At 44.2% G+C, this 27,498-nt stretch overlaps 2 protein-coding genes across 9 annotated transcripts in view; both read right to left on the bottom strand.

Annotated features, from left to right (window-relative positions):
• Window positions 1–7,664: 7,664 nt before the first annotated feature.
• On the bottom strand, window positions 7,665–16,123 carry LOC123365069 (transmembrane protein 14C-like). 2 transcript variants are annotated; one of them, XM_045007697.1, is made up of 5 exons: window positions 15,970–16,123; window positions 14,324–14,400; window positions 11,263–11,364; window positions 8,745–8,832; window positions 7,665–8,504 (listed from the first exon to the last, which is right to left on the bottom strand). In XM_045007697.1, the coding sequence occupies exons 2-5, from the start codon at window positions 14,397–14,399 to the stop codon at window positions 8,447–8,449; spliced, it is 324 nt and encodes a 107-aa protein (XP_044863632.1). In that variant the 5' UTR covers window position 14,400; window positions 15,970–16,123; the 3' UTR covers window positions 7,665–8,446. The 2 variants fall into 2 exon arrangements, with proteins under 2 accessions (XP_044863632.1, XP_044863633.1); XM_045007698.1 differs by having other exon boundaries at window positions 15,923–16,043.
• Window positions 16,124–23,788: 7,665 nt separating this feature from the next.
• The window catches only part of PAK1IP1 (PAK1 interacting protein 1), an 18,018-nt gene continuing 14,308 nt past the window's right edge, over window positions 23,789–27,498 (bottom strand). For all 7 annotated transcript variants that reach the window (XM_045005146.1, XM_045005144.1, XM_045005141.1 and 4 more), the window contains exons 9-10: window positions 26,885–27,011; window positions 23,789–24,822 (exon numbers count right to left, since the gene is read on the bottom strand). In XM_045005146.1, coding sequence (XP_044861081.1) covers window positions 24,662–24,822; window positions 26,885–27,011 — 288 coding nt within the window. In that variant the 3' untranslated portion in view covers window positions 23,789–24,661. The remainder of the gene's footprint in view (window positions 24,823–26,884; window positions 27,012–27,498) is intronic.

Raw genomic sequence — 27,498 nt, 5'->3', positions numbered from 1 at the left:
CCAGAGGGGAATAGTTGTGGGAGCTGGCTCCAGGCCTGTCAGGGACTCCCCTTTGCTAGAAGTATTCCCAGCTGGGGACTTAGGGGAGGTTTCTGCTCCCTCTGTGCCACCTGAGAATCTGGACCACTCCTGTATCTAACTATTTATTATTTTATGCTACTCAAAAGTTTGGTAGGTGTTTCCAGAAGACATAGTCTCTGCCCTGCCCTGAAGAACTTACAATTTGAGGCATTGGTCCTGCAAGCTGGGGACCAACTGGCTAGGCAGCAGTTCTGCAGAAAAGGACCTGGGGATTACAGTGGACGAGAAGCTGGATGTCAGCAGTGTGCCCTTGTTGCCAAGAAGGCCAACGGCATATTGGGCTGTATTAGTAGCAGCATTGCCAGCAGATCGAGGGAAGTGATTATTCCCCTCTATTCAGCACTGGTGAGGCCACACCTGGAGTATTGTGTCCAGTTTTTGTTCCAACACTACAGAAAGGATGTGGACAAATAGGAGAGACTCCAGCGAAAATGGCAACAAAAATTATTAGGGGGCTGGGACACATGAATTACGAGGAGAGGCTGAGGGAATGGGGGTTATTTAGTCTGCAGAAGAGAAGAGTGGGGGGGATTTGATAGCAGCCTTCAACTACCTTAAGGGGGGTTCCAAAGAGGATGGAGCTCGGCTGTTCTCAGTGGTGGCAGATGACAGAACAGGAAGCAATGATCTCAAGTTGCAGGGCAGGAGGTCTAGGTTGGATATTAGGAAACGCTATTTCACTAGCAGGGTGCTGAAGCACTGGAATGGGTTACCTAGGGAGGTGGTGGAATCTCTATCCTTAGAGTTTTTTAGGGCCTGGCTTGACAAAGCCCTGGCTGGGATGATTTAGTTGGGGATTGGTCCTGCTTTGAGCAGGGGATTGGACTAGATGACCTCCTGAGGGCTCTTCCAACCCTAATATTCTATGATTCTATGATAAGCTGAACCGTCTGGGCCAAACCCTGAAAACCATTGACTTCAATGGTGTTCACAGCTGTGAACCAGCTTGCAGGATCGGGGCCTACATTGTAGATGTGACACAGCAAGCAAAGGTGACACGCAGCAAGGCTAGAGTGGGGTGAGGAAAGACGGAGGGTTACAGCAATACAGCAGGGTGGATATTCAGGACAGTTATGTGCTCATCATGGGCTACTCTGTTTAATTACTGCTAGATCTAGACAGAAGTAGAGCTGGAAGTTAGTGACTATTATTGACTCATTTTTTTCATAGGAATCACATGTTTTCAGGAGGGAGATGAGTGAAGAGAAAGGTAGAGTTCTGGCAAACCAGCAGGGGCAGAGCAGTGTGAAAAAGGCAATGAGACACTTATGGGAGAAACAGATGAACAAGGCATCAAGACTGTGTCACTGGCAGAGCTAATGGGGTAGAAGTTGATGCAATGGGAGACCCAGCAACAAATCCGCTAATACTCTAATACACCAGCCATGACAATTTACACCAGCTGAAAATCTGCCCGCAGATTGGGTAAGTGGGAAGGAAGCAAGTGATGTAGGGTCTATAAGGCAAGAACATTAAGTTAAATGTGATGGGAGGATCAGGAGCCAGGGGAGATAGTAAATGATGGGGATGTTGTGATCAGATTGATAGGCTAGGACAATAATTTTAGCAGCAGCTTTGTGGATAGGAGCAAAATTAATAGGGGAGGTTTATGTTACTATTCTTCATTCATCACCAGGGTGTCTGAGCTCTTACTCCCAGTAATAAAAATCTTCTATTTATGGAGAATAGGGCCAAGGAAAGAAAACAAAAAGACCATATGGACTAATCTCACTCTTTCCTGGACAATTTTGTGGATTACCTTCCCAATCCAAACTAATTAAGTATAAAAATGTGGCTATGATTATTATTAAGGGGTATTGCAGTAGCAACTAGAGGCCCCAGTCAGGGTCCATGTCCCCATTGTACTGACTGGCAAATACTATAGGCTGTGAATCCGACTAGTGTGATTACTTATAAGCCACTTGTAATCCATCTGCAGTACATGTCACGTGGCAGTTTCTTTATACAGGGTCAGGATGGAGGAAGGGGAGTCAGCAAAGAAAAAATTCACTTTAAAATTTAGAAGCATTTACTTTCTTCCCACTGCTTTTCATCCATCTCCTCTCTTCCCTGGGTGTAATTTTCTTCTCTGCTAGACGTGGTGCTGAATATTAATGAAACAATACTTGGTTCAAGCCCAAAGGAAGCTGTTCATATTTACTGGGGAGGATGTGAAGGGGACTGATAATTTTGGCAGATCCAATAACCCTACTAACTAAGGGATGTTTTTATGTTGCTTGCAGCAGATAGCTGATTCCAGCCATTGCCTAGTATTATCTGATAATGTCCCTGCTTAAAGAACAAAGATATCCTGCATCCTCTCCCTGTTTATACTCTGAACAGGTGACTAGGCTATGCTGTTTATATGGTTTCAATAGGGTGCCCAGTATTTTTAATTCCCTTCTGCTAATGGTACAGCAGAACCTAATTCAATTTGCCAGTTGCCTACATATCAGTATTATCTCCATGTATTAGTAGGATTAGATGCTTAACTACCATGATGTTGCTCACATGAGCAAAGCTAAACTGATTTTCAAATATAAAATCAGGAAGGAATTTTCTGCAGGGCATATGGGAAAGAATGTCAGGGTTTCTACTGAATTTTCTTTATTAATGTAATTATTATTAGCAGGGGATTGTTCACTAGGATGAAGGGGTGGAAGCATTTCCCACATGATCAATTTCCTGCCTTTACAAGGGGAGGGGTTTTGAAGGAATTCTCTTCACTCTGTTGGCTTTTATAATAGATATTTTGCTTTCTCCTATTATAAACACAGCTGAAGTTCTAGTGCCCTCTGTTGTCCTACTTAATCAAAAATATGAGCAGGTCGGCTGCAAAGAAAATACACTGCATAGAGAGAAGAGTTCCGTGAAACCCCGAAACAAGTGTTGCTGCAACTTGCCCGAACTTTCAACAAACCCTCGCCATTTCTGAAGGACAGAACACTACACGTGAAAACATAGTTCAAGTTTAATAGAAAGCCTGTATGAATTATTCTGTATCCGTGTATTAGCTTCATAATCCCAGGAAGCAAGGTGGGGAGGTACATAGAGCAGTAGGTTAACATGGCTTGACAAAGCCCTGGCTGGGATGATTTAGTTGGCGTTGGTCCTGCTTTGACTAGATGACCTCTTCCAACCCTAATCTTCTACGATTCTATGAGCTTTTCATCTATCCCCTCTTCAACCATCATTGGAAACCTTTATTTAATACACAAAGGCCTGATCTTCACACACATCTTGCAATGGTACACCTCTACCCTGTTATAATGCAACCCAATATAACACAAATTCGGATATAATGTGGTAAAGCAGCGCTCTGGGGGGCCGAGCTGTGCACTCCGGTAGATCAAATCAAGTTCGATATAACATGGTTTCACCTTAACGCGGTATGATTTTTGGCTCCTGAGGACAGCGTTATATCGAGGTAGAGGTGTATAACTATTTCAGTTAGGGGCAAGTTTTTTAACAATATAGTTATTCAGAGAGTTTAAGGCCAGAAGGGTCTGCTAGATCATCTAATCTCACCTCATATATATTCCAGGCCATTAAATTTCACCTAGCTATCCCGGTTTAAAGCCCAATAAATTGTGTTTGACTATAGCATAACTCATGTACATGTCACAAGTCTTACTCCATCTCCTGGGCAGCATGGCTCTCATGGTGGAACCACCAGCGTGGACACAGTTATACTGGTATAAAGGTGCTTTATAATACTTATTCCCCTTTCCATACAGATGTAGCTATACAGGAAAAAGTACCTTTATAGCAGTATAAGTGTGCCCACGCTTGGGGCAGAGGATTGTACTGCTTTAACTATACTAGTTAAGGTCATGCAACTTTTTTGTGTAGAGAATCCCTGAGGCTGAGTATTAAAAATGACCTGCAATGATTTTTTTTAAACATGGGCATGTGCCTTTCTGTGCTTCTTTATAAAGGGACCTGGAGGGCAGGGCTGGCTCTAGTGTTTTTGCCGCCCCACGTGGCCAAAAAAAAAAAAGCCACGATTGGTGGCAGTTCTACCACCGCCGCTTCATTCTTTGGCGGCAAGTCCTTCCCTCTGAGAGGGACTAAGGGACCCGCCACCGAATTGCCGCCACAGAGCCGGACGTGCCACCCCCTTCCATGGGCCGCCCCAAACAACAGCTTGCTGCGCTGGTGCCTGAAGCCGGCCCTGCTGGAGGGTTGGTTACTGCTGCTTTATGTCTTAGAAATATCATGAATATAAAGGCTTCCTTTTCCCAAAACGTTAATTAGATATTGGAGTGAAGTGGGTGCTAACAGAAATACATAACCATCTGACTGAAACTCCTTTCCCTTTCTAGTGCATAGCTTTCAGTCTCAGGGCTCTTGTGATGTCATCATTTCACTAGTGCTCCATTTATCATAGACTCTTCCAGCCTAGAAAGGACCTGAATTTCTAATGTAAAAGACAGACAGACCAAAATAAATAAATAAATAAATAAAAGCTCAGTCCTTCTTTATACATCCTAAAGAAGCCAAAAAACATCACAAGCCCAATATTTAAAGTAAAGAACTAGCACTGTACTTTTATTTGATACCTCCCTCCTGGGTGTTTGCATAGAACTGACTAAATATTCAAGTCTGATTGCAATGGAAATGATGTTGACAGTCTCACTCTAGTTCCCACAATGCACCTTAAAGCTTGTGGGACTAAGCAGCAGCTCGGTAAGTACATTAATATATGTATATGGAGATATACCAGCTCTATGAGATAGGAAGTGACCCTGAAAGGTCATTGAGTCCAGCCCCCTGCCTTTGCTAGCAGGACCAAGTACTGATTTTGCCTGGGATCATTAAATGGAACTCTCAAGGATTGAACTCACAATACTGGGTTTAGCAGACTAATGCTCAAACCACTGGGCTCTCCCTCCCCTACAGGATGAGAGCCATTGATGGAAAGGACTATCCATATGCTGATCCCAGGGGGTATAATCAGGTCCAGATTGTAACATCTTTTCTTCTCTTTAAAAATAAAATTGTAAGAATCATTTGCTCTTATACAGCACTTTGCAGGAGAGGACCTCATAGTGCTTTACAAACATTAATGAAATGAGCCTCCTGGAGCTCCTGTGAGGCTGCATGTAAAAGCCAGAGCCGGCGTTAGGGGGTAGCAAGCAGGGCAACTGCCTGTGGCCCCGTTAAGCTAAGTTGCTCGGGCTCAGTCTTCAACCACACAGGGCTGGGGCTTTGGCTTTCTGCTCTGAGCCCCAGCGAGTCTAAAACCAGCCCTGCTTGGTGGACCCCTCACTGAGAACCTCTGCTCTGAGTGACAGGGAACTCCCAAACAGTGGAAGGAAGCCTTGCCTGTCAGAAACTAGATGCTGCCCCACAGAAGAGCAGCAGCAGCTGACAGATCTATGCCCAGCCCTGACTCCAGGGAAGGATTTTTTAATGGTAAGAGACCCTACTCCAGGGAAAGGACCTGAGTTGAGAAAACCTTGCTGAAGGGGAGCGGTGGATCCAGATGAGAATGGATAAAGTGAGACTGACTCAGTCTCCCAGCTAAGGTGCTAGTGTGAAGGCTTGATTTTCACTGTGCCTTCAGTTAATAAGATAGACCCTTCAGAAGGGGTATTATTCCTTATGTAAAACATTTTAATTTATTGATGACATTGGGGGGAACCGAGGAAGCAAGCATCTATAGCATCACACTTGGCCGGAAGGGACTGCTATAGGACAGATACACCATGTGATGGGGGATGTTAAGGAACAAAGCTTTCCATCTTATGTAATAACTGCCTGGAGGGTCTCTGGCCCTTCTTTTCCCAAAGATTAAAATGTTCAACCAGAGAGCAAAGCTGGCAAGCTGGGAAGTCTAGCACCATAAAATGATACTGCTTAATACCTCAGGCCATATTTCTGAGCAGGTATTGATCCTCAGCCGGTGAGGCCAGGGTGCCAGGGCCGCCCAGAGGATTCCGGGGGCCCAGGGTCTTTGGCGGCGGGGGGCCTTTCCGTTCCGGGACCCGCCGCCGAAGTGCCCCGAAGACCCGCGGCGGGGGCCCCCCCGCCACCGAATTACCACCGGAGCGGGACCCGCCGCTGAAGCGCAGCCCGGTCTTCGGTGGTAATTCGGCGGAGGGGGGCCCCCGACGCGGGTCTTCGGGGCACTTCGGCGGCGGGTCCCGGAAGGGAAGGGCCCCCCGCCACTGAATTACCGCCGAAGACCGGGCTGAACTTCGGCGGCAGGTCCCGCTCCATCTTCGGCGATAATTCGCCGGCGGGGGGTCCTTCCGCTCCGGGGCAGAAGGACCCCCTCCCCCGCCGGCGAAGACCGGGAGCGTAGAAGCTCCTGCACCCGGCCCCGCAAGAGTTTTCCGGGGCCCCCGGAGCGAGTGAGGGACCCCGCTCCAGGGGCCCCGAAAAACTCTCGTGGGGGCCCCTGTGGGGCTCGGGGCCTGGGGCAAATTGCCCCTCTTGTCCTCCCCTCTGGGCGGCCCTGCAGGGTGCTGTCAGCTCACAGCACAATAGATGACAGAACTAGGACATGGCAAATGGTACTTTTAAAGCCTCCAGCAGAATGGTAACTTGGTGGATGCTTTGCATTCAAATCAGGGAGTCATGTGCTATGTTCTTAGAGCAAGGCGTAATGCAGAGCAGAGCCTTAGTAATATCTTGGAAACCATTTCTCTTTTAACCAGTTTTTTTCCCCAGCTAACTAAGGTTTTCTCCTCCTCAGCAGTTTGCTTTCAAAGCTCAGTTCTCTTCTCATGTTATTTCTAAGAGTGAAATGGGTTTTGGTAACTCAAAGACAATCTTTTAATTTATTGGAATTCAGGGAAAACATCAGCGGCTGCACATAGTGGTGTTGCTGAGTCTGTAGGTAGCCCTCTCCTTCCCAAATCGGTGCTGTCTTTGTACCTCACTATGGTAGCAGTGGTCATTGCTGCTAGAGGCACTATCTTTGGGATAAAACCTAAGGTTCTGAACACTTATGCTTATTAAAGATCTCCCTTCCCAGCCCACCCCCATCACTTTCTCTCCCAGAGTAATGGGTTTTTTTAATCCTGAAATCATGGCCAGATTCTAACTCGTTAGATCCTGGTGACCTAAATCCACCTTGGGTACAGCATGCTTAGTTTTTTTTTGTGCTTAAAACCACTGCACGCGGTTGCCATGTATCATTAAAAAAGGTGCTCAGTTCCACCCAAGAAGTGGGTGCACTTTGTTACTGGGTGAAGGGATACTGGTACTTGTAAAACACTTTACTATAATGCTGATAATATTCTAATTATAATGATATTTAAGATGTTAAACTGTAGGACTGTACTAGATCAACCCTATCTTCCACAGTTGTACTACAGTTTAAGCCATAGATTGCATACAAAGCAGAGGTATGTTAATGATTACAAAATAAAGTCATACTTGTGTCCATTAACTGAAGAGATGCTAGAAATGTTCAAGAACTGTTAGAAACTAAAGGGCGAGTACGGAAGACCAGAACTACAGAACTTATTTTATATTTGGAATAGAATATGCAAGTGACTGTGTATTTTAGGCTGACTTCAACAGTTCAAATACTCCTGCATAAATCTTGCTGAAATTATCCACAATAGAGGTTTTTTCTTTAAAGAGTCTTTAATGCAGTATTAACACAATGTACACACTTAATTCTGTCTTCTTCCCCTCCATTTAAGAGTTATCTTTCTTTACATGATCAAAGACTGAATATGGAGAACAGTACACAGGAAAGATTTCCTTAAGAAAAGAAAAAGGTACGTAGGCCACAGGAAGGGCACAAACCAGCCCCAATCCAGACTTGCCCAATAAAGGAAATAGTTTTGCAATATAAGTTCAGTTTTTATTAGAATAAAAATCAATCTCCTTTAATGACATTTTGCTCAACATAATTTTGCAATTAAATATTCAGCTGGTGTTAGACACATTCTTACAGCCAAACCACAGTCAGGTAAAGCATTCTGATAGTTTGCATGCAGAGTAACTATATATATTTGTATTGTATTTGACCAAGTACTCCTGTTGGCCCACAGTGGGAATTTTCTTTATCATGATGTTAGGCACCAGTTCCCTCTCTCCCTCATATGTTGTCTATACTTTTTTTTTTTTGGACTGCTCAAAATGGGAGTGGTTAATAAAAGATGTATTAGGATAAATTTAAATGAACACTAACCCAACTTCTCAGAAAAAAGTACAGATAAACATTGACTGAGGAAACAAATGATATTTTGTATACTTAACACCCATCCATCCCATCAATTTCCCCCAATCTTTAAAAAAAAAAAGTTATTTTGATGTAAGAACAGTTGTGTACTCTCTGAACATTCAGGCAGCTGCATTTTCAGGCTTCCTATTGACACATTAAGTCACACGATGTTCACAATTATGGACCATGGGGCTTTTCAATCATCTTCAGTCCAAGTCTCCCAACCATTAACAGACTGTTTAAAGGAAAACATTGTAAGTTCACTGAATTTAAAAACACGCAGAGCAAACTTCCAAATACTCCCCCATAAAACATAAGTAAGCAGAAAATTGAAATTATCTGTTTTTAAAAAGATACATGGAGTTTTATTTAAATATTTTATAATCTTAGAATACAGTAATTTAACCCCAATGTAATTAAATAGGAGTGACTCGAGCATATGGAGTAAGATTAGAAACAGCATGTGGTATAGTACCTGGCACCAGCAATTAAACCTGCAGGCATGACTTTTCCAGAGTTGTAAAATCTCATTCCCATAACTCCAGTCAGTGTTCCAGATGCAACTAAATGAAAGATCAGATGACCAGTGAGAACTATTTCAGAGGTATGTGCACAAGAGAGACATACTAACTCAGAGCGAGCAAAGAAAGGAGTAATAAATAAGATCATCAAGTGTGAAACATGATTAATGTCATATAACAGAAAAATCAAAACTATGTATTTTTTTAAAAAACCCACATTGTTCTGTAAGGGGTAATACTTTAGACTCAGGTTTTACACACTGCACATGCTGTATATGCCTAATAATAATAGGGATAGTGAATTGCAGAGGAATTTAAACAGCACATAAAACTCCCTCCCGGTCTCCTCTTTCATCTAGGGTACTGGCAACATTTGATAGGGGTTTCTCTTTCACTATTTGTGTTACCCTACCTTCATTAAACTTGTAATATGTACTGCTTTTGGGCATCAGTTGGAGATGGGAACGAAAGCCTTATGGAGCCCTGGAGTGCACAGCAAGAGTGCTATAGGCAATATGAAGGTGAAAAGGAATGCACAAGTCTTTCCCCATAACTTATTTCCGTAGTTCTAAGGTCTGAGTGGGTGGAGTGCCACAACTTTAACTGTCATTAAATTAGTTTTTGTTTGCTAACTTCCTGGGGTTTTTTTTTTACTACAGCTTGAGTGTATAATTCTCAAGAGTCCGCGAGAAAGGAAGCTGCACCTGCCTGGGAACCAGAAGAATAAATTGCATTGTTGAAGCAGCATCTATATTGACCCTTCGGAAGAGTGAGAGAGGCTGTGATGTTCCTCAGTAAATTGGGTGCCTATACCATTTTATCCCCATTTATAAATTATTAAAAAGTAAACAGAGAGCAACCCTCCAGGTTTAGCAGTGAAAACATAACCTGTCAGCTGGAGAGAACCTCTGTGAAGGAGCAGTTGCAGCAGCAGGGTGTCATCCCTGCATTACAGCAGATATGCCTATTGTGCTCCCTCCTCCCAGCCAGTATAAAGCACATGGCTCAATGTGAGACACCAGCACATGTGACAACCATCAATTTGGCCAAGCCCGGGGACTGAACCAATGGCCTTTAGAGCATTTTTACAGCTTGTTCTGAAGAGGTATGACCTCAAGCTGAGAGCTGTCACAGAGAGACATCCTCTGTGGATCAGACACCGAGGGTTATGCTTAACACTTCTTGCCTCCATTGGGTTACACAAACAAAATGTGTGACAAGTGGCTGCAATATGAAACATGTATTTTGGTGATTCACACCATATTACAGATTGTAGTTTTTAACCAAAAAACCCTGACCAAAAGTAGTTTTTTCACTATGTGAACTGCATGCAACCATACACCCCCACTTTCCAGCAGCAGCAGAATCTGAACTCCTCGACCTTCTGGTCCCTTAACTTAGGCTCTTATTATTTGAGCTACAGGAGCACTTCCTTTCTAGACCAGCCACTGGAGGAGGACTTGACACACACTTCTAAGCGAGTTCAGTGTTCTACTGCTGACTAGTAAACAATATATGATCAGAACCCCCGGCTCTGGGAAAAGAATGTGGTTTACAGCTGTTAAGGACAAGATAACCCAAAACCGTTTTAGTCTCTCTGAAAGACAGTATGGTGCAGTGGAGAAGATTAGGGTTTGTTATCTTAGACCTGGGGTCTGGACCTGCAGTGAACTTGCATCAACTATTAACTTATTTTAAAAATAAAGGGGGCTGGGGGGGGGAAGGGTGCTTTCAACAGCTCTTTCCTAATGGTATTCTAGGTAGGGGTTCGGGGCTGTAGTCAATAATAGGGATAGTGAATTGCAGAAGAATTTAAACAGCACGTAGAAGAGGTGAAAGTTGAACTCCCTCCCGGTCTCCTCTTTCCTCTAGGCTACTGGCAGCATTTGATGGGGGGTTCTCTTTCACTATTTCTGGAAGTGATGACCATTCATACCCACAGCAAATTTTTCTTCAAACTGAAATTTGGCAGGCTTGGCTTGGCACATTTTCCATTAAGGCTAAAATGTCAGACAATGCTCTACAGACAAACACACCTGATGTACAGTATAACTGATATACTTGGTATCTTCATGTACTCATTCCTATGTGGCTAAAAGCCAGAGCCTTGAGTGATTTAGATTTATTGCAAAAGGAGAACAAAGAAAAGTGAGACAGTCCAGCAGGGAGGGAGTTGGGGAGACACACCAAAGGGAATAATTTTTAAAAACTCTCATTCTCTCTATCAATTCATTTTTCATGAAACCATCATGAAAAATTCAAATAGTGCTCTAAGTTTATATTTTATGCATTGCTTTTTGCCATTTCAGTGAGTTTTACATAATAAAGGTTTTAAATGCCCTGTTAAAATTGAACTTTGGATCACAATCTTAACTATGGTGCTCTCTACTGCTGCACCATAATATACACCCTTGAAGTGTTATTAACATAACAGTAAGTTTGTTTTACATACATATTTTAAAGTATACTCACTCAGAGAAAGCCACACATTTTTTGGATTCTGAGACAGCTGATAAGCACCCAGTCCAGCTAAGCTCCCGAAAAGAAGACCAGCAGCTAGAGATGGGACACTACCTTGAATAAATCAAACATACTGCACTTATTAGAAGATCAGACAAACTTGGTCCATAAACCAAGCAGTCAAATAAAACAATCATATCTGTTCACTGTTATAAGGTAGAGTAGAATTTAGATCAAATGTGAAAGGATGTTAATATTCAAATAGGCTGGCTTTTATTAAGGAAGTCATTATACAGATCCTAACAAAGTACCAAATAACTCTAGATTAGTTGCAGGTAACATTACAGCACTTAGTTCTTTAACATGCAAATAAGTCATCGATAAATTACAAACACAAAAAGAGTCACTAGAATAAAAGCATCAGACATGACCTTTTATGGGTAAAAGAACTTGTTCCCCCCCCCCAATAAAATGTTTCCAGAAGCTCTTGAGAAGTACTAGCATGAAATAAAGGGATTAACTATGGTGGGTGGTACAGATCTCACATAGTAATGGCCTGAGATTAGAAAAAGAAAGTTTAAACTAGCCAGGCAAGACGATTAGACAATTTACTAAGAAGGGCTGGAAGGCACCAACAATAGAAGTATTCAAGGTTAAACGCACACAAGGCCCAAATTCAAAGCCATTGGAGACAATGGAAAAAATGATTCTCAGACTTGAGTGGGCTTTAGATCTGGTCCTTGGTGCAAAAGATAACCGTGCACTATTGACAGAAGATGGATGCTATTTCCAGTCCTATCCTCAGTGATTTGTAGGCAACCTGTAAATGGAATTAACAAAATGTCATCACCTTTAATAAGTGCTGAATGCCTTCATCAACCATGCTAAGAGGAGCATTCCACACCTATTGCTAATGGTGATAGCATTCTGTCTGTTCCATTTGCAGGTCACCATTAAAATTATCTGAAATCGTCAGGCCAGTATGATAAAAGTCTTTACTCCAAGTGTACCAGAATGATGAGCACTTAGTGCTGTAGGAAGCTGATCATTCTTTAGTCATCAACACATCAGCTGCACTATTGGTTCAGATCCCAAATCTGGGATAAAGCAAGGGATGGAGAGAGAGAGAGGAGGTGCAGGATATACTCATCTGTGTAAGGAAAAGACATGCACATTAGCAAGTGGCTACTCTATTCCCATCCAGTTCAGCAGCCTCAGCAGTGTAGCTACAGTTTCTCCTGCAAATGTGGCATAACTGATTTTCTGCAGAATGGCTACTGCATACCTGAATTTTGCCTCAATGATCTACAGTATTGAGATGCCCATGCCCACAACTACTCACACATAGTACCCACTTCCCTCCTCCCCCCATTCCATGACACAACTGGGCAGGGAGTGAGTTAGGTGGCATGATGCCAAGATCTCCCTGGCATACCTGCAGATTGGTGTTGGAGCCGAGCTCCCAATTGAATACAACATAGGCAAGATATGTTTCAGTACTTGTGATGAAGCCAAACAAAACCTTAAGTCATTACATACACATTTGGACATTCTGAATATATGAAGTCAGGCGGGGGTGCCATCATAAGGATCTCCACACAGGAATATACAGTAGAGGTAATTTACACAGAACATTTTTTAAAAAAGAAAAAAAAATGGTTAAAGAGCCCACTCTGTCAACGGTGACATCATTATATAAGGCATATCTTTTTTGCAAGGATATCAGAACAGTCAGTGATCTGACTGGTTGAACATTTTCAGGTTTAAGTTAGAAATAGATGGCTATAGAATAAAGTGAATATAATGATGGACAGGGCCATTTACTCAGCTACACTTCCTTTATTTTTAACATGCTGTCCTGTACTTTTACTGGCACAGACAGGTCTCAGTTATTAGCAGTCTCTCATTCCCCTGTCAAATCACTTCACTTGCTTTTACTCCTCCCCTCCAAAAAAAAATTAAAAAATTCCTCTTTCCTCTCAGATTGGGAGTCAGGAGACCTGGGTTCCATTCCTGGCTTTGCCACTGAATTACCACATGACCTCAGACAAGTCACTTAAATTTTGGGTCTCAGTTTCCCCGTCTGGAAACAGAGGATAATAATGCTCTGAGAAATACTGATCAAAAGGTCAGTGTAAGTTCCAAATGTTGTTTATTACCTTCACCCTGACTGGTCAGGATGAAACAAGCTAGTGGAAGCACATTAATAAGCTCTCTGGAGCTCCAATTTATTCACATTTGTGGGCAAACTCCTACTGAATTCAGGTAACGCAAACTCCTCAGTCCACATTCAACATGAGTCTACCCTAAAAATTGAATGAGGGTTTCCACATGAATTGAGGCCTCCCATTGCAAGCATTTTAGAGCTGATGGTCCACAGTTCTGTATGAAGGAATGAAAACCAAGAAAAGCAGAACTGGAAGCAGCAGATCAGGGAATAAAGTTCCAAGTGCAAGTATATTCAATGCAGCTCTGCAAAGAAATGTTGCTAAATAATTGTGACACAGCACAAACAAGTCACACTACTTACAGAAAGGTTAAAATGGAAAGCTGAACTCTCTAAATACTTGCAGTTACTCTTCTAAATGTACCATTTGCAGAAGTGATGAGGGGACCATTTGTAGTGTACAAGATGGTGCTAGTATCAATTATAAAAAACAAAATAAAAAACTACTAACATTTAACCTTTTTATATGTTCTCTGAAAATGTATAAGTAGGTCAATGATATTCAAGACATCAGCAATAAAGCCTTTCTGAAGTAAGCTTACTGCGATTCATCCAAAGAACATAAAGGCCACCAGTAGACGACTGGTATGCCTGATTGTGAGCTTATCACGAAAGAACACCAACTCAAATAATACAGCCGTCCAATCCCAATTACAGTGAAAGATCTGCATAAACCTTAAACTGTCAAAGTTAAGAACAACATGAACATTTAGATAGTCTGTTTTTATAAGAAGTTACACTGTGCAGAAAACTTGATATTTTGCTTTTTATAGGGGGGCTGGTTCCATTTCCCAACACCTGAGTCAATTATGCACCAGAGAGTTTGAGGATTTATCACTACTATACCTGCTTTTGCGTAGCCAATTATTCCACCTGATGTAACCAATGCTGCATAGCCAAAGCCTATCCAGTCCAAACCCATTCTGGGAACATAACAAGGAAATCAGAGTTATGTTAATTCTTTTCATTCCTTCTTTCCTTTACACAGTTTTTATACAATTTAAATTTATTTTTAACTTACTTTAATGCTCACAAAGATATTAGCTTGATAACACTTGAAAGGGAAGTCCTCTATGTATAATGTATAATGACTAAAGGTTGGGCAACAGTAATGCAAACTTCCCTATTGGCTCTGTTTTTAGACAATTATTGGCAATCATTGAGAAACACGAACAAACTTACACCATAAACTTCAAATCCTAAGAACATGAAAGCATGTATCATATCAACAGTGTATCTGGATGCAAGTGTGAGGGAGAAACATCCCATATGAATCAACAGTTCCGGACTAAGTGAAAGGATATCACACACATTAAGTATAGAATATGAAAATAGATTTTAAATGGGTTTGATGAACCTTGAACCTGAAGCCCAAGGAGAAGCAGTGTGTTAGGAAGTATCAGAGGGGTAGCCGTGTTAGTCTGGTTCTGTAAAAGCAGCAAAGAATCCTGTGGCACCTTATAGACTAACAGACGTTTTGCAGCATGAGCTTTCGTGGGTGAATACCCACTTCTTCGGATGCAAGTGGTGGAAATTTCCTGGGGCAGGTATATATAAGCAAGCAAGAAGCAAGCTAGAGATAACGAGGTTAGATCAATCAGGGAGGATGAGGCCCTGTTCTAGCAGTTGAAGTGTGAAAACCAAGGGAGGAGAAACTGGTTCTGTAATTGGCAAGCCATTCACAGTCTTTGTTTAGTCCTGAGCTGATGGTGTCAAATTTGCAAGGAAGGTGTTAGGAAGGTGGTTCAGTGTGTAATGGTTTGAGACATGCACTGAAGCTGCTCCTTAACAGAGGCCATTGGTAATGTTTCTGTGTCAAGCATCTTAAGCAATTCCCTATAATGACAACGTAAGGGGTAAAAAACCTCATCATCCTGCAATAGCTCTAGCCCAGAATTTCCCTGAAAAGCCAGAGACTGGGCCATGTTGCCATGATCAGATCTGGATTTGAACTTTCTCCAGGCTCAGGGGTGTCTGGATCTAGGTTTGGGTTCAGCCCAGTACACATACAGGCAACGGCCACAAATCTGGATCCAAACCTCCCCACAGTCTGGGGAAACTCAGAGGTGGGGGCTGGTTGAGGCTCGGTTCTGTAAGATGGGTTGACAGACCCCTGCGATCACCCCAGAGGGATGCAGAGTGAAGCAACTTCAGAACAGTCCTGCCCTGGCCTGGCCGGGCGAGGAACCAGGCGTGACCAGAGGGGAACGTCACCATCTCCAGACTCTGGAGTCTCCAACCGCAACGCACAAGAAACTTCACTCCTGAATACTGGCACCTCCTCCCCCTCCCAACACTCCCCCGTAGCACAACCGTGCTCAACCCCCACCCCACCGCCCGCGTACAGAGCCCCGCTCAGCGCCCCGCGCAGCTCGGCTCAGCACCGAGCGAGAGGTACGAAGCCAGGTACTCGCCCCCTCTCTTCCCCACAGGCCCTGTACTTGCCCTGCAGGCCCGCGGCCACAAGGCGCCCTGTCCCCCGCCGCACTGACCTGCCCTCCCGGCCCGGAGCCGCGCTGCAGCGGAAACCCCGGCACGGGGCGTCCCGACCTTCCACCCCCGAACCTCCCCGGGGCGGGGCAGCCAATCAGAGCCGCGCCCGGCCCAGCGGCGACAGGAGGGGAGGGGAAGGGCGGCTAAGCAGCCCGTAGCGCGGGGTTTGCCGCCCTTTCCGCCCAGGGGGCGGGCGCGCTGGCTGGGCTCCCTCCAGCCGCTGAGCGCCTCACTGGCCTCCATGTATTTCCTCCCCGGGAGGCGGGGCCGGCCCTGGGGCACGTCTGTGGCTAGCGGGGCGATTGCCTCTTATGCCCGGGCTCCTGTCCCCCAGCCTCCCCGGGACAGCTCAGAGACCGGGCGGCCTTAACCCCTCATTCAGGGGCAGCGAGTTGAAGGGGCCCAGCTCCAGCAATGTTTGGGGCTGGGTCCCTCCCCCGGCCCCGACTGCCACCCCCCTGCACCTCCCCCGAGTAGCCTCAGCCCCCACACACCTCCCTGGGGTCCCTCTCCCCTGCAGCGCCACGCTGACTCTGCTCTTCTGCCCCTGGCATGAACTGCCGCCGCAGGGTCCTAGGGCTCCCCAGGCCGCCTGCCCCCACCCTTCTGCCTCAGACCCTTCCTTTTTCTGGCAGGACCCTCCACCAGCATAGCCCCCCCCCCCGCCCACAGTCACTGCTCCTGCCCGGCACTGGGCAAGGGGCAGCCCATTCCCCCACCCCCAGTGAGGCTACAGTGAGGGGCAGCAGGGGAGATGCACACCTGTGATGGCATCCCCCAGCACCCACCAGAGGGGAGGCAAGGGGGCTTCCTGGACCTGAGAGGGGCCCTAGGAGCACATGCAGTGACAGTGCTGTGGGGTGAGTGTGGTGCAGGGGTGGTGGTGGTGAGGGCCCTCCCCCAGAGCTCACTGCTGCTGGCATGGAGAGGGCTGGGGGGAGTCCTCCGCTCTGGCCCCAGCCCTGGGGCAGCCTTCCTGCACCCCAAACTCATCCCCAGCCCTGCCCCACCCCAGAGCCTGCACCCCCAGCCAGAGCCCTCATCCCCTTGCAACCCTCTTCCTTAGCCCTGAGCCCCCCCCAGCATCATGAACCCCTAACCCCCAACCACAACCCCAACCCCTGCACCCCCTTCCTCCACACCTCTTCCCACCCCCAAACTCCCTCCCAGTCTGCATCCCTCCCTCCCCAAACTCCATCCCAGAGCCTGCACCCCCAACCCCTGCCCCAGCCCAGAGTCTGCCCCCAAACTCCATCCCAGAGCTTGCACTCCCACCCCATTCCCACACACCTTCTCCTACCCCCAAACTCCCTCCCAGAGCCTGCACCCATCACCCCCTGCTGCACCCCCACCTGCTGACCCAGCAACCAAACTCCATCCCAGACCCTGCACCAGCCCAGGGCCTGCACCCCAGACCTCCTCCCTCCACCCACATTCCTCCCAGAGCCTTAGGCAGGTGGGGGGCAGAGTTTGGGGGGGGGGCAGGTTCTGGGCACTATCAAAATTTCTACAAACCTGCCACCCCTGCCCTCATTCCTTGCACAGCCTAAGCACTACTTGTTACCGAGTCCCTGGGCAATGCTTTGGAACTGCTCCCTACAAAGCCAGTCAGGACTTTGGGGAGCCTCCTCTCCCATGGAGCAGACTGTCTTCAGGGCAAGAAGCTCACACGGCTTCACCTCCTGGGTCTGACCTTGGAGCATTCAGCATATACCCCTCCGTGCACTTCCCACGGCGAGTCCGCCCAGGTGGGGTCCTAGGGAGGCCAGAGGACCTGCACGCATCCCCAACTTCGCAGTCAGATATGACTCTCAGCCAGCCAGTAAAACAGAGGTTTATTAGATGACAGGAACACGGTCTAAAACAGAGCTTGTAGGTACAGAGAATGGGATCCCTCAGCCAGGTCCATTCTGGGGCCCAGTGAGTCAGACAACCCAGTCTGCCCTCACTTCCCGTCCCCAGCCAGCTCCAAACTGAAAACCCCTCCAGCCCCTCCTTTCTGGCCTTTATCTCTTTCCTGGGCCAGGAGGTCACCTGATCTCTTTGTTCATCTTTAGCCATCCCCTTGCAAGGGGGGAAGGGCCCTAGCCATTTGTTGCTAGAAGACAGATTGTCGGCCATTTATGCACACTGGAGACTTAAGAAATGCATGGGGGAAACTCAGGTGCACACACAGTATTCCGAGGAAACAGTAAGAACAGTCCCACTTCGTCACACCACTGCTGTCAAGCACAGGGAATTCCCAGCAACCAGGCTTGGGCCCTTAGAAATAGAGACTCACAGCATGTGCGGATGCAGTATGCAAATCATTAATTAGGGCTGCTTATTTAGATATCTGAGAGAGAGAGTGAGAGTGTGTGTGTGTTTTGTTAATAGCCACCCTTTAAACAACAGCAGCAAGTTACACATTACATGTCTGGTCCCCTGGCATGTCCCTGCTCCGGTTACAAGTTAACACCTAACTCCTACAGAGATGAAAGGGGGAAAAAAAAGTTGCCTCTCTCATTTATATTTTTTACAGCACTGTTTCATTGTTCCTTTAGTCAGTCGCTCAGTTTCCCCTGTTGTCTCTTGAGACAAATTCTCCTTGGCAGGGATCTCCCTTAATAGTGTGATAAAGGGCAACTGTGACTAGAGGAAAGAGCAACAGAGTCCTATGGTACCTTTAAGACTAACAGATGTATTGGACAAAGTGGGTATTCACTCACGAAAGCTTATGCTCCAATACATCTGTTAGTCTTAAAGGTGCCACAGGACTCTCTCTTGCTTTTTATAGAGCCAGACTAACAGAGCTACCCATCTGATACTGTGACTAGGGGGTTATTCCTGGTAGGGCAGCTCCATTAAAGCCATGCTACCAAGAAGCCAGGGATAGGGAGGAATAGCCAGGGCAGACAGCTTACATGGAGGCACAGAGCCTCCTGTGATCCTTGGAATCTACAGATCCCTGGAGATCCAGCTGTTTTGAAGACCTGCGAAGAGCAGGGATACCAACTCTCATCATCCTTCCAAGAGGATATTGTGAGAGAAACTGTTCAAGGGGAACGTCATAAATTTCCTCCTTCACCAGCTCCCACAGGTTTTACAAAGGAAGAGAGACAGAGCATGCATCAAGAATCTTTCTGACAGGGTATGTCTATTTTTTACATGTTTTAGCTCAATCACAAACCAACCAGCCACAATGGGTGCAGCTGTGATAAACAGATCATGGGCCATTGTGCCTGGTGCTTCTGATCTCTTCTCAGCATGTCTGTCTTATCAGAGGCTTCTCTCCTGGATTTGCCCAGTAAGACAGCAAAAGGTCTTCAGTATAGGTTTCATATAGACTGTAATTATTGTGATAAGAACATGCTATCAATGTACAGTGTGGGACATGTGTTTCAGCTAAGAAGTGTTGTTTACCTTGCAGAACTTTTTTTTTTTTTTTTTTTAATTAACACACAAATATTTTCAGCCCCCACCCTGGTTATTGCTGAATTACATTTGCTAAAAATATCTGACAGGAGCACCTGGAAGAAAATGGTTGGTCTGTCACTACAAACAAAAAAACAAACAAAAATAAAAGCTTAATAGATTTTGGTGAAAGGTTTTTGTTGTTGTTTTTTAAACATCACCTCTGACCTAAAAAAAACCATGAAAAACATTTCTTTTCAGCCCAAAAGGAGTTTGAGAATGTTATCAGTAACTATTTAATAGTAAAAAAATAAAGAGAGAGACTGCAGTTGACAATAGGAGATGCATTTCAGACTTAACTAGGATAACTGCTACTGTAATAACTGAATCCTGACTTATGGAAATTTTATCCAATATCCAACTTTGAGCCTATAGTTAGCATAAAATGGTTTATAGTTTATATACTCCTCTACAATTAGAGTGGTAAAAACTAGACATGGGCCCAAGAAGAAACCCCAGATCCATACCTCACCCACAAATTCTTAGGAAATTCAGATCCAGACAATAACTTGATTACTGGGATCATATCTAGTAAACAGTATTATTCCATTGCAGCTCAGTTCTTATCGAAGTGTAACACATACATTTCAGATGTTTTTGATTAGTAGTTTTTTCCAGTATGTTTCTTCTGTCTAGTAATTAGCTGAAAGTCGTTACAGAGGATCCTTCTGGCTCTCATCAAATACATTCACAACTGTAGTAAATGCAATAGCTTCTTCCACTACAGTAAGTATGCAACACTAGCCAAATGGACACATTTAGTGAAGGAAGTGTTTTGCACTAACATTTCCTGCAAACACCTTGTGTACTGTGAGGTAAAATATATCCCCAAAGTCATACAAAGAATATAGAAAATTTTTTCTTACAAACAACTAAGATTTAAACAAAACCACCTGTACAAGTGCTTAAACTAGCTTCTCACTTTCTTCAATTCAATGGTACTACAGGGTTCAAAGAACCTTAGAGGTTTTGAATAGGAATTCAGAGTGCACACCACATTTCAGATTTCAAAGGAAAAAGGTGAGCAGTCCCAAACCAACACTGTACAGCACTGAACCTTTTAACTAATATTAGAGTCAGAAACAGAAGCAGGCTATAGTCAGCATGAGTATACTTGCACCTGGGGCCACAGACTTGGCTGTGGAGACATTTATGGAAGGTGGCTAACATCATATACACCTCTACTTTGATATAACACGGGTTTGCATATAACACGGTAAAGCTCTGACATGCTGCGCTGAGCAGTGTTAAGGGTAGTGGATCAGGCTGGGACCAAGGGGTTTGATAAGGGGCAGAGGGTCTTGGGGGCAGTCAGGGGCTTCCCCCCCAAGGGTCTGGGGGACAGGAGCTGTGGGAAGGCACTTTTGGGGACCCCGCAGTCCCAGAGTGGCCCAGGGGATTAGCGGGGGGCTGGGAGCCACCCACTCTGCTTCCCTCGCCCCAGCCGTGTCACTCAGGGGAAGGGGCTTGGGGGAAGGGATCCCCTTGCACTCACGGCAGAAGCAGAGCAGCCTGGCCCCAGCTCGCTCCACTCCGCCAGCTCCCAGCCACAGTGCTCTGCTTCCCGCTGCAAGTGCGTGCAGGGGGCATCCTTTCCCCAACCTCCCTGCACTCACTGGCGGCGGGAAGCGGAGTGGCGTGACTGGGAGGTAACAGAGTGGAGCGGACTGGGGCCATGTTGCTCCACTTCCCGCTGCCGGTGAGTGCGGAGGGTGTCCTTTCCCCAACCTCCCTGCACTCACCGGCGGCGGGAAGCGGAGCAGCCCAGCCCCAGCCAGCTCCACTCCACCAGCTCCCAGCCATGGCGCTCCGCTTCCCGCCGCCAGTGAGTGCAGGACCTTTTCCTATCCGCCCCCCAGCGACACCGCTTTCCTTGCCCCAGCCCCAGCTGAGCGGGCTGGGGCCATGTCGCTCTGCTTCCTACTGCAGGTGAGTACTGGGGGGTAGGGCATCCTTTCCCCAACCTCCCCGCACTCACCGACGTTGGGAAGCGGAGCGCTGCAATTGGGAGCTGGCAGAATGGAGTGGACCGGGGCCGGCCTGCTCCACTTCCCGCCGCTGCCGGTGAGTGCCTGTCAGGGGGCGGGGGGGTGGGGGTGGATAGGGGTCGGAGCAGTCAGGGGACAGGGGGGTTGAGTAGAGTCCTGGGGGTGATTAGGGACAGGGGTCTCCGGAGGCGGCAGTCAGGGAACAAGGAATGGAGGGTGGGGGGCAAAGCCGGTTTGATATAATGCGGTCTCACCTATAACGTGGTGTGATTTTTTGTCTCCCAAGGACTGCGTTATATCGGGGTAGAGGTGTCATTCTTTAGGTCTACATCCTGCAAAGATTTACATGCGAGCAATTCCACTGAAGACCATAGGTCTACTCACGTGCAGAAAGCAAGTGCAAAAATCTTGGCTGGATTAGGGTATTAGTCAAGAAATGCTTAAGTTTTTGATCCACATTCTTAAAAATGTATATGCTTTATTTTCTGGGTAGAGATTAATCTACATATTTCCATATATTGCAGTGTTTGTGAAAATTCATCCTACATATTTAAAAATCCACAACTACTACCTACTAGTCTACATGTATAAATGACATCCATCACCTCAGCCCATAGACATATTAGATAGAAATAAAAATAAACATCTGAAAATACTATACAAAATATAGTTCTAAAAGAACCATACAAAACTCTCAATATCTGCCACTAAAATGGCCTAGCAATCAGTCAAAAGTTTGATTGGGTATATCTCGCACTATACCCTCAAATGGATCAGGCTTATTTTATATAGGTAGAAGCTATGTATAAAACCAGAAGCTTCTAAAAAAACTATTTTAGGCCTTAATGTATATCCAGAATTGTGTAAATTTAAATAAAAGGTGTGACTTTAAACCTTTCAAAAGTGGTGTGCCGAGTCTTCATCTATTCACTCTAATTTAAGGTTTTGTGTGCCAGTAATACATTTAAACATTTTTAGAAGGTCTCTTTCTATAAGTCTCTAATATATAACTAAACTATTGTTGTATGTAAAGTAAATAAGGTTTTAAAAATGTTTAAGAAGCTTCATTTAAAATTAAATTAAAATGCAGAGCCCCCCGGACCAGTGGCCAGGACCTGGGCAGTATGAGTGCCACTGAAAATCAGCTTGCGTGCCATAGGTTGCCTACCCCTGCTTTAGACTGTTCCTGTGAAGCTAAGCTAAATCAATATAAACCAGGTTTAAAAATCAAATTAAGACAGACAGGGTTTAGTTCAACTAAATAAGGGGAAAAATTACAAAAGATTAGATACCTACTCCAAGAGCACATTGCCAACATAAAGTAAATGATCCTAGCACAGTCCAGAAGATGTTTGTTTTGTTTTTGTGTCAGAGGACCCTTTAGTGCTCAGCCAGAGTCAGGCTGTTGTGCTAAAATACTTTACAGGTTTTATTTGATGCCCCCCCCCCAAGATACACTGCATTCCTTTTCCAGTGTGGCCCCAATTCATTTTGTTGAGTTTTCCTATCCCTTCAATACTAATCTGGTCCTCTATATTCAAGTTAATCAAATTTTTATATAGAGTAGAACAGGGGTTCTCAACCTTTTTCTTTCTGAGGCCCCCACCAACATGCTATAAAAACTTCACAGCCCAGCTGTGCCACAATAACTGGTTTTCTGCATATAAAAGCCAGGTCCGGTGTTACGGGGAAGCAAGCAGGACAATTGCCAGGGCCCCAGGCGAAGCTACATTGCTCAGGCTTCGGCTTCGGCCCCAGGTGGTGGGACTCAGAGCTCCGGGCTTCAGTCCCATGAGACGGGACTTCGGCTGTCTGCCCTGGACCCCAGCAAGTCTAACACTGGCCTTGCTTGGTGGTGCCCCTGAAACCTGCTCATGGCTCCCAGGGATCCCTGGTTGAGAACCACTGGAGTAGAGAACATTTCTGCTTTAGTGCCTATTGTCAGCCATGATTCTTATTTTGACTACTGAACATTCTCTGCTCACTTTCCTTTAAAGATAGGTGGAATTATGCCCAGTACGAATACTTAGCACAATGGTTCATCAGGGAGTCAACTTTATGTACATAATAAATACTATTCTTTCTTTGTTTTACACAATAAATCTCAGAGCACAGACTTGATAAACATTTTTAGGGGAGAGAAAAGGAGAAGGAAAGAAATGAAAATAAGCTTTTCCAACTTAACTAATTTATATTAGATGTCTTTGAACATAAACATTTAAAACCTATAGAACCTCTTAAAGTTGTTCTAGCCCACTTCTTAACACTGGCATTTCAACAGCTCAAGAGTAAATGTAAATATTTGTAAAATGCCTGCATAAAAGTTACCAAAGTGTTTGTTTCAATCAAGTAAACCAACTCCTGGAAAAAGAGGACATAAACAGGGTTGAATTTATGGACACAGACAGGTCTTTTTAAAATTAAAGACTTGAAATATTAGAAGGCAAAAAAATATACTGTTTGCTTTTACAACCTTTTTTCATTGCTGTCTCAAGGGTTAAACACAAGTTTTCTTTTTGTGAATATATGAAGGATATTTTTGGTAGTTCTATTTTTCTGACATCATGGAGTATATATTAAGATTGTCTAAAAATAACCGTTAAAGTGATAAAGGCAGGCACATTTTTTTATTAAAAAAATCCAGCCTACTAGGTATATTTAAAACACAGTTTACCCTGAATTATATAAAAAACTGGCCCCCTCCAAAATTAAGTCCTCCTAGATACAAGTGCCCAAACACTGTGGAAGATCTTTATGGGCTGCCAGTCCTGTTGCAAACAATTTAACATTGTAGAATTGGTTAACTGCAGACATTTTCATTGTATATTTCACTGAAACCTATTTCCAAGTTTTAATGATTAAAACCAGAAAATCCAAGTATATTAACACAGAACTGCGGCAATTTTTGTAGTTTTAAACTGAATTTCAGAACTGCTCAAAGATAATTTTTATAATATACTTGAGATAATTAAAATATATATTAGATATACTACATTATGTGTTTACTTCTGAATGGTATATTTCAAGAGAAGTTAGTACCATCAGATTTGCCACCTTCCAAAATTCTGAATGGTCATTTATCAATGTAGAAAACTTTTCTATTCCCCAAATTAAGATAGTTTCAGAGATACGTGCCCTGTTGAGGAGACAAAAAATGCCTTGAGTAGAAGTGATAGGTGTAAAAAATAGTTACAGTGATACCAAAATTTACTAATATCAGCTTATTATTTGAATGGTAGAGAAGTTACATTCATTTTGAGTTCTGTAGTTTCGTTTTCTTCTTTTGCTGTGCACCTTCTGATTTTTTTTTCTTGGGCATCACTTGCCTATCTTCCTTTGCTGATTTATCACTATTATCAGTCCAACAAACTTTCTTTTTCCTAGTTATCAATGGCTGTTCATCTTCATTTACTGAAACAAAGGAAAAAGTTATTTATCATGAGTTTTTAAGTTCAATATTTGGAATCTCTGCTGGCATGAAGTACAAATTTATTTTCCCCCATTTTAAAAAGAAATTGAAACAGCATGAGCTCTATAATATATTTTAGCGGAAGAGATGAGAGTGCCATGGTATGCAGTGTTCAAACATCAAGCGGACAAGTAAATGTATTTTACATGGTCATGCATGACTGCCGAGTAAAAAAAATACTGGGCTGGATTTTCTAAGTTAGGCCCATGCAATGGGTAAATACATCTGCCCATACCTACTTAATGCATACATACCTGACATGCAAGTGACCTATTAGGTACACAAAACTGCATACATTTAATTTTGAAAATCTGACCCAACAGTTTTAAGGACTCATGCACAGCATACTGCCAGTCAAAAACAGTATCCTAAAAGCCTGAGCATTTTATTTACATAACTATTACCACACTAATTCTTACTTAAAGGTGCTTAGAGAAGACTGCAGAGAATTAAGATTTTGGTCACACTAGCTGTGACCATCCGAGCACCCCAATGCCAGATGGCCATGGCCTCTGGTATATAACAGTAAATCTCAGCTGGCCTGACCAGCTCAATGAACTTCACACACTTGTTATAATATTCATTTAAAAGGTTTCCTGTAATATATCATTGGAAAACCAATAACCCGCTGGTCATTAATATCACTCTGAAATGTGTGTAATAATGCTGTATGTGAAATTATGGATATTCCGATATTATGATTTGGAGTCTGTAAAACAGACAAAAGAGAAAGGCCAACACCTCTTTGGCTCAACTGCAGATTGAACCAGGTGTGACAAGAAAGAAGGACAATGAGCCATTCATTTGCACCGGATATTGCAGGAATATCATTTGCACTGTAAATCTCAGGAGACTGCAAAATTAACATGGCATCTGGTCCCTGGCGGAAACAGAATGTTGAGCCCCCAGGAAGGCTTCTTGGCTTTGAAGACAAAGATAAACTTTGGAGATATAAGAAGCTGCTACAGGACTTTAGGATATTCATCACCTGAGACAACGAAGCAGTCAGCGCTTTGTATCTGTGAAAGGTGGGTCCTCCTGTTACAACAGGCTGCAGAATGCTGACAATATGATGTAAAAAACTATGTTAGGCAAAAACTGTATCTTGCTAGAATTAAGTTGTCGAGACTAGAAAGCATGTTCTTTTTGTTTTGTTTGTAGCGCTTTCATATCTCTTTCACTTTTGCTTGAAATCATTTAAATCTAGGTTCTTTGTTAATAAAATTATTCTTCGTTTTACTACAAACCATCTGTGCTGTGTATTATGGGGGAGTGTGATCACCCCAGCTGAGCTGACAAGCTCTTTTGTGTACTGGCTTTTTGGATGCAGCGAACTTGGTGTTATCTCTTTGAGTGTCCAATAAGAGGGATTGGACACTGCAGGGGAGATGGTTTTGGGGAGACTCAGGATTGGAAGGACTGTTGAGTCATCCTACAAGGAGCAACTGGACTAGTGAAAGCCAGGGTGAGACCATTATGCTATGTGCATGCTGCTGGTGTCAGGGCTCTGAACCAAAGCTGCACTCCAGAGGCACCCAGGGTTACAGGGAAGGCAGTGACAGAAACCATTAGTGGTCTGGGTGAATACCCAAAGTGTCAGACTGGCATGTTTCAATAATACAGTCAGTAAGTTGGGTCGTGTGTATTTGAGAAAATTGTATATTTTTAGCTGGAAAACTTAATCCTTCAAGTGCAGTTCCATTTGAAAAGTGATTCTGCAAAATGCCATTGTATGGTTGCTTATTTATTGAGTCTTCAGTAGTTGTGGCATTACTGCTCCAGACTGAGACAGTATTAGGCCAGAAAGTTTGCACCATCTATCAGTATGATATCCTAAATAAGAAGTGCTCTCACGTCCCTTAGTTTTGAGAGCACCACATTCAGCCACAAAACATGCAATAAAAACTCTCACCTGCTCTCGTATTTTCTATTTTCTCACTATATTAATAGCACTTAAATAGGAATTATTTTCAACATAAAATAATCACGATCGCCCTCTGTTACCATAAGAAGAGGTTGTAGCATTGTCAGGGTTCTCTTTGGTTTCTGAAGTTCTGTCTAGCCATACTGCTAGACATGTAAGCCTGGCTTTGGTATTTACTTCACATAGCAAAGATGGTCTATCCTGGATCTGAGGAAAATATAGAAACAGATTCATTAAAAGGTTATTTCAATATAGTTTAAGTCACTTAACCTGTACATCTACTTTTAAGGACTTATATCACCATGCCACAACTGTTAACTGTGGTTTTGTAATGCTGTCAGAGCCATAGCTGCCTTAAGGGTACATCTTGAGGGGCAAGATGGGTGTTTTTTTTAATCACGTTGGTTCAACTGAGAGAGCTCAACACAACTGAAACCATTAGTTGGCTGGCTGTAGCCTGGGTGAATCCTTGGCTACAACAAAGGTAGCTAGTCTGCAACTTAATGGGGCTCAGTGGTGTGAAGCTAACTTGATTGAAATATATCCCCCCCGTTTATTTCCTCAAATACAGGGTTACAACTGGTTACAAATAACGTGGTTCAGTTTATTTGCACATAGCAGCTTTTCTGCAATCACAACCATATTTGTGTATCTATATCTACCATACTGCTTAACTGTGTCTGTATCAGTGTGC

The sequence above is a fragment of the Mauremys mutica genome, chromosome 2 (assembly GCF_020497125.1).
Source record: "Mauremys mutica isolate MM-2020 ecotype Southern chromosome 2, ASM2049712v1, whole genome shotgun sequence".
NCBI lineage: Eukaryota > Metazoa > Chordata > Testudines > Geoemydidae > Mauremys > Mauremys mutica.
This window is presented reverse-complemented; position numbering and strand designations above follow the sequence as displayed.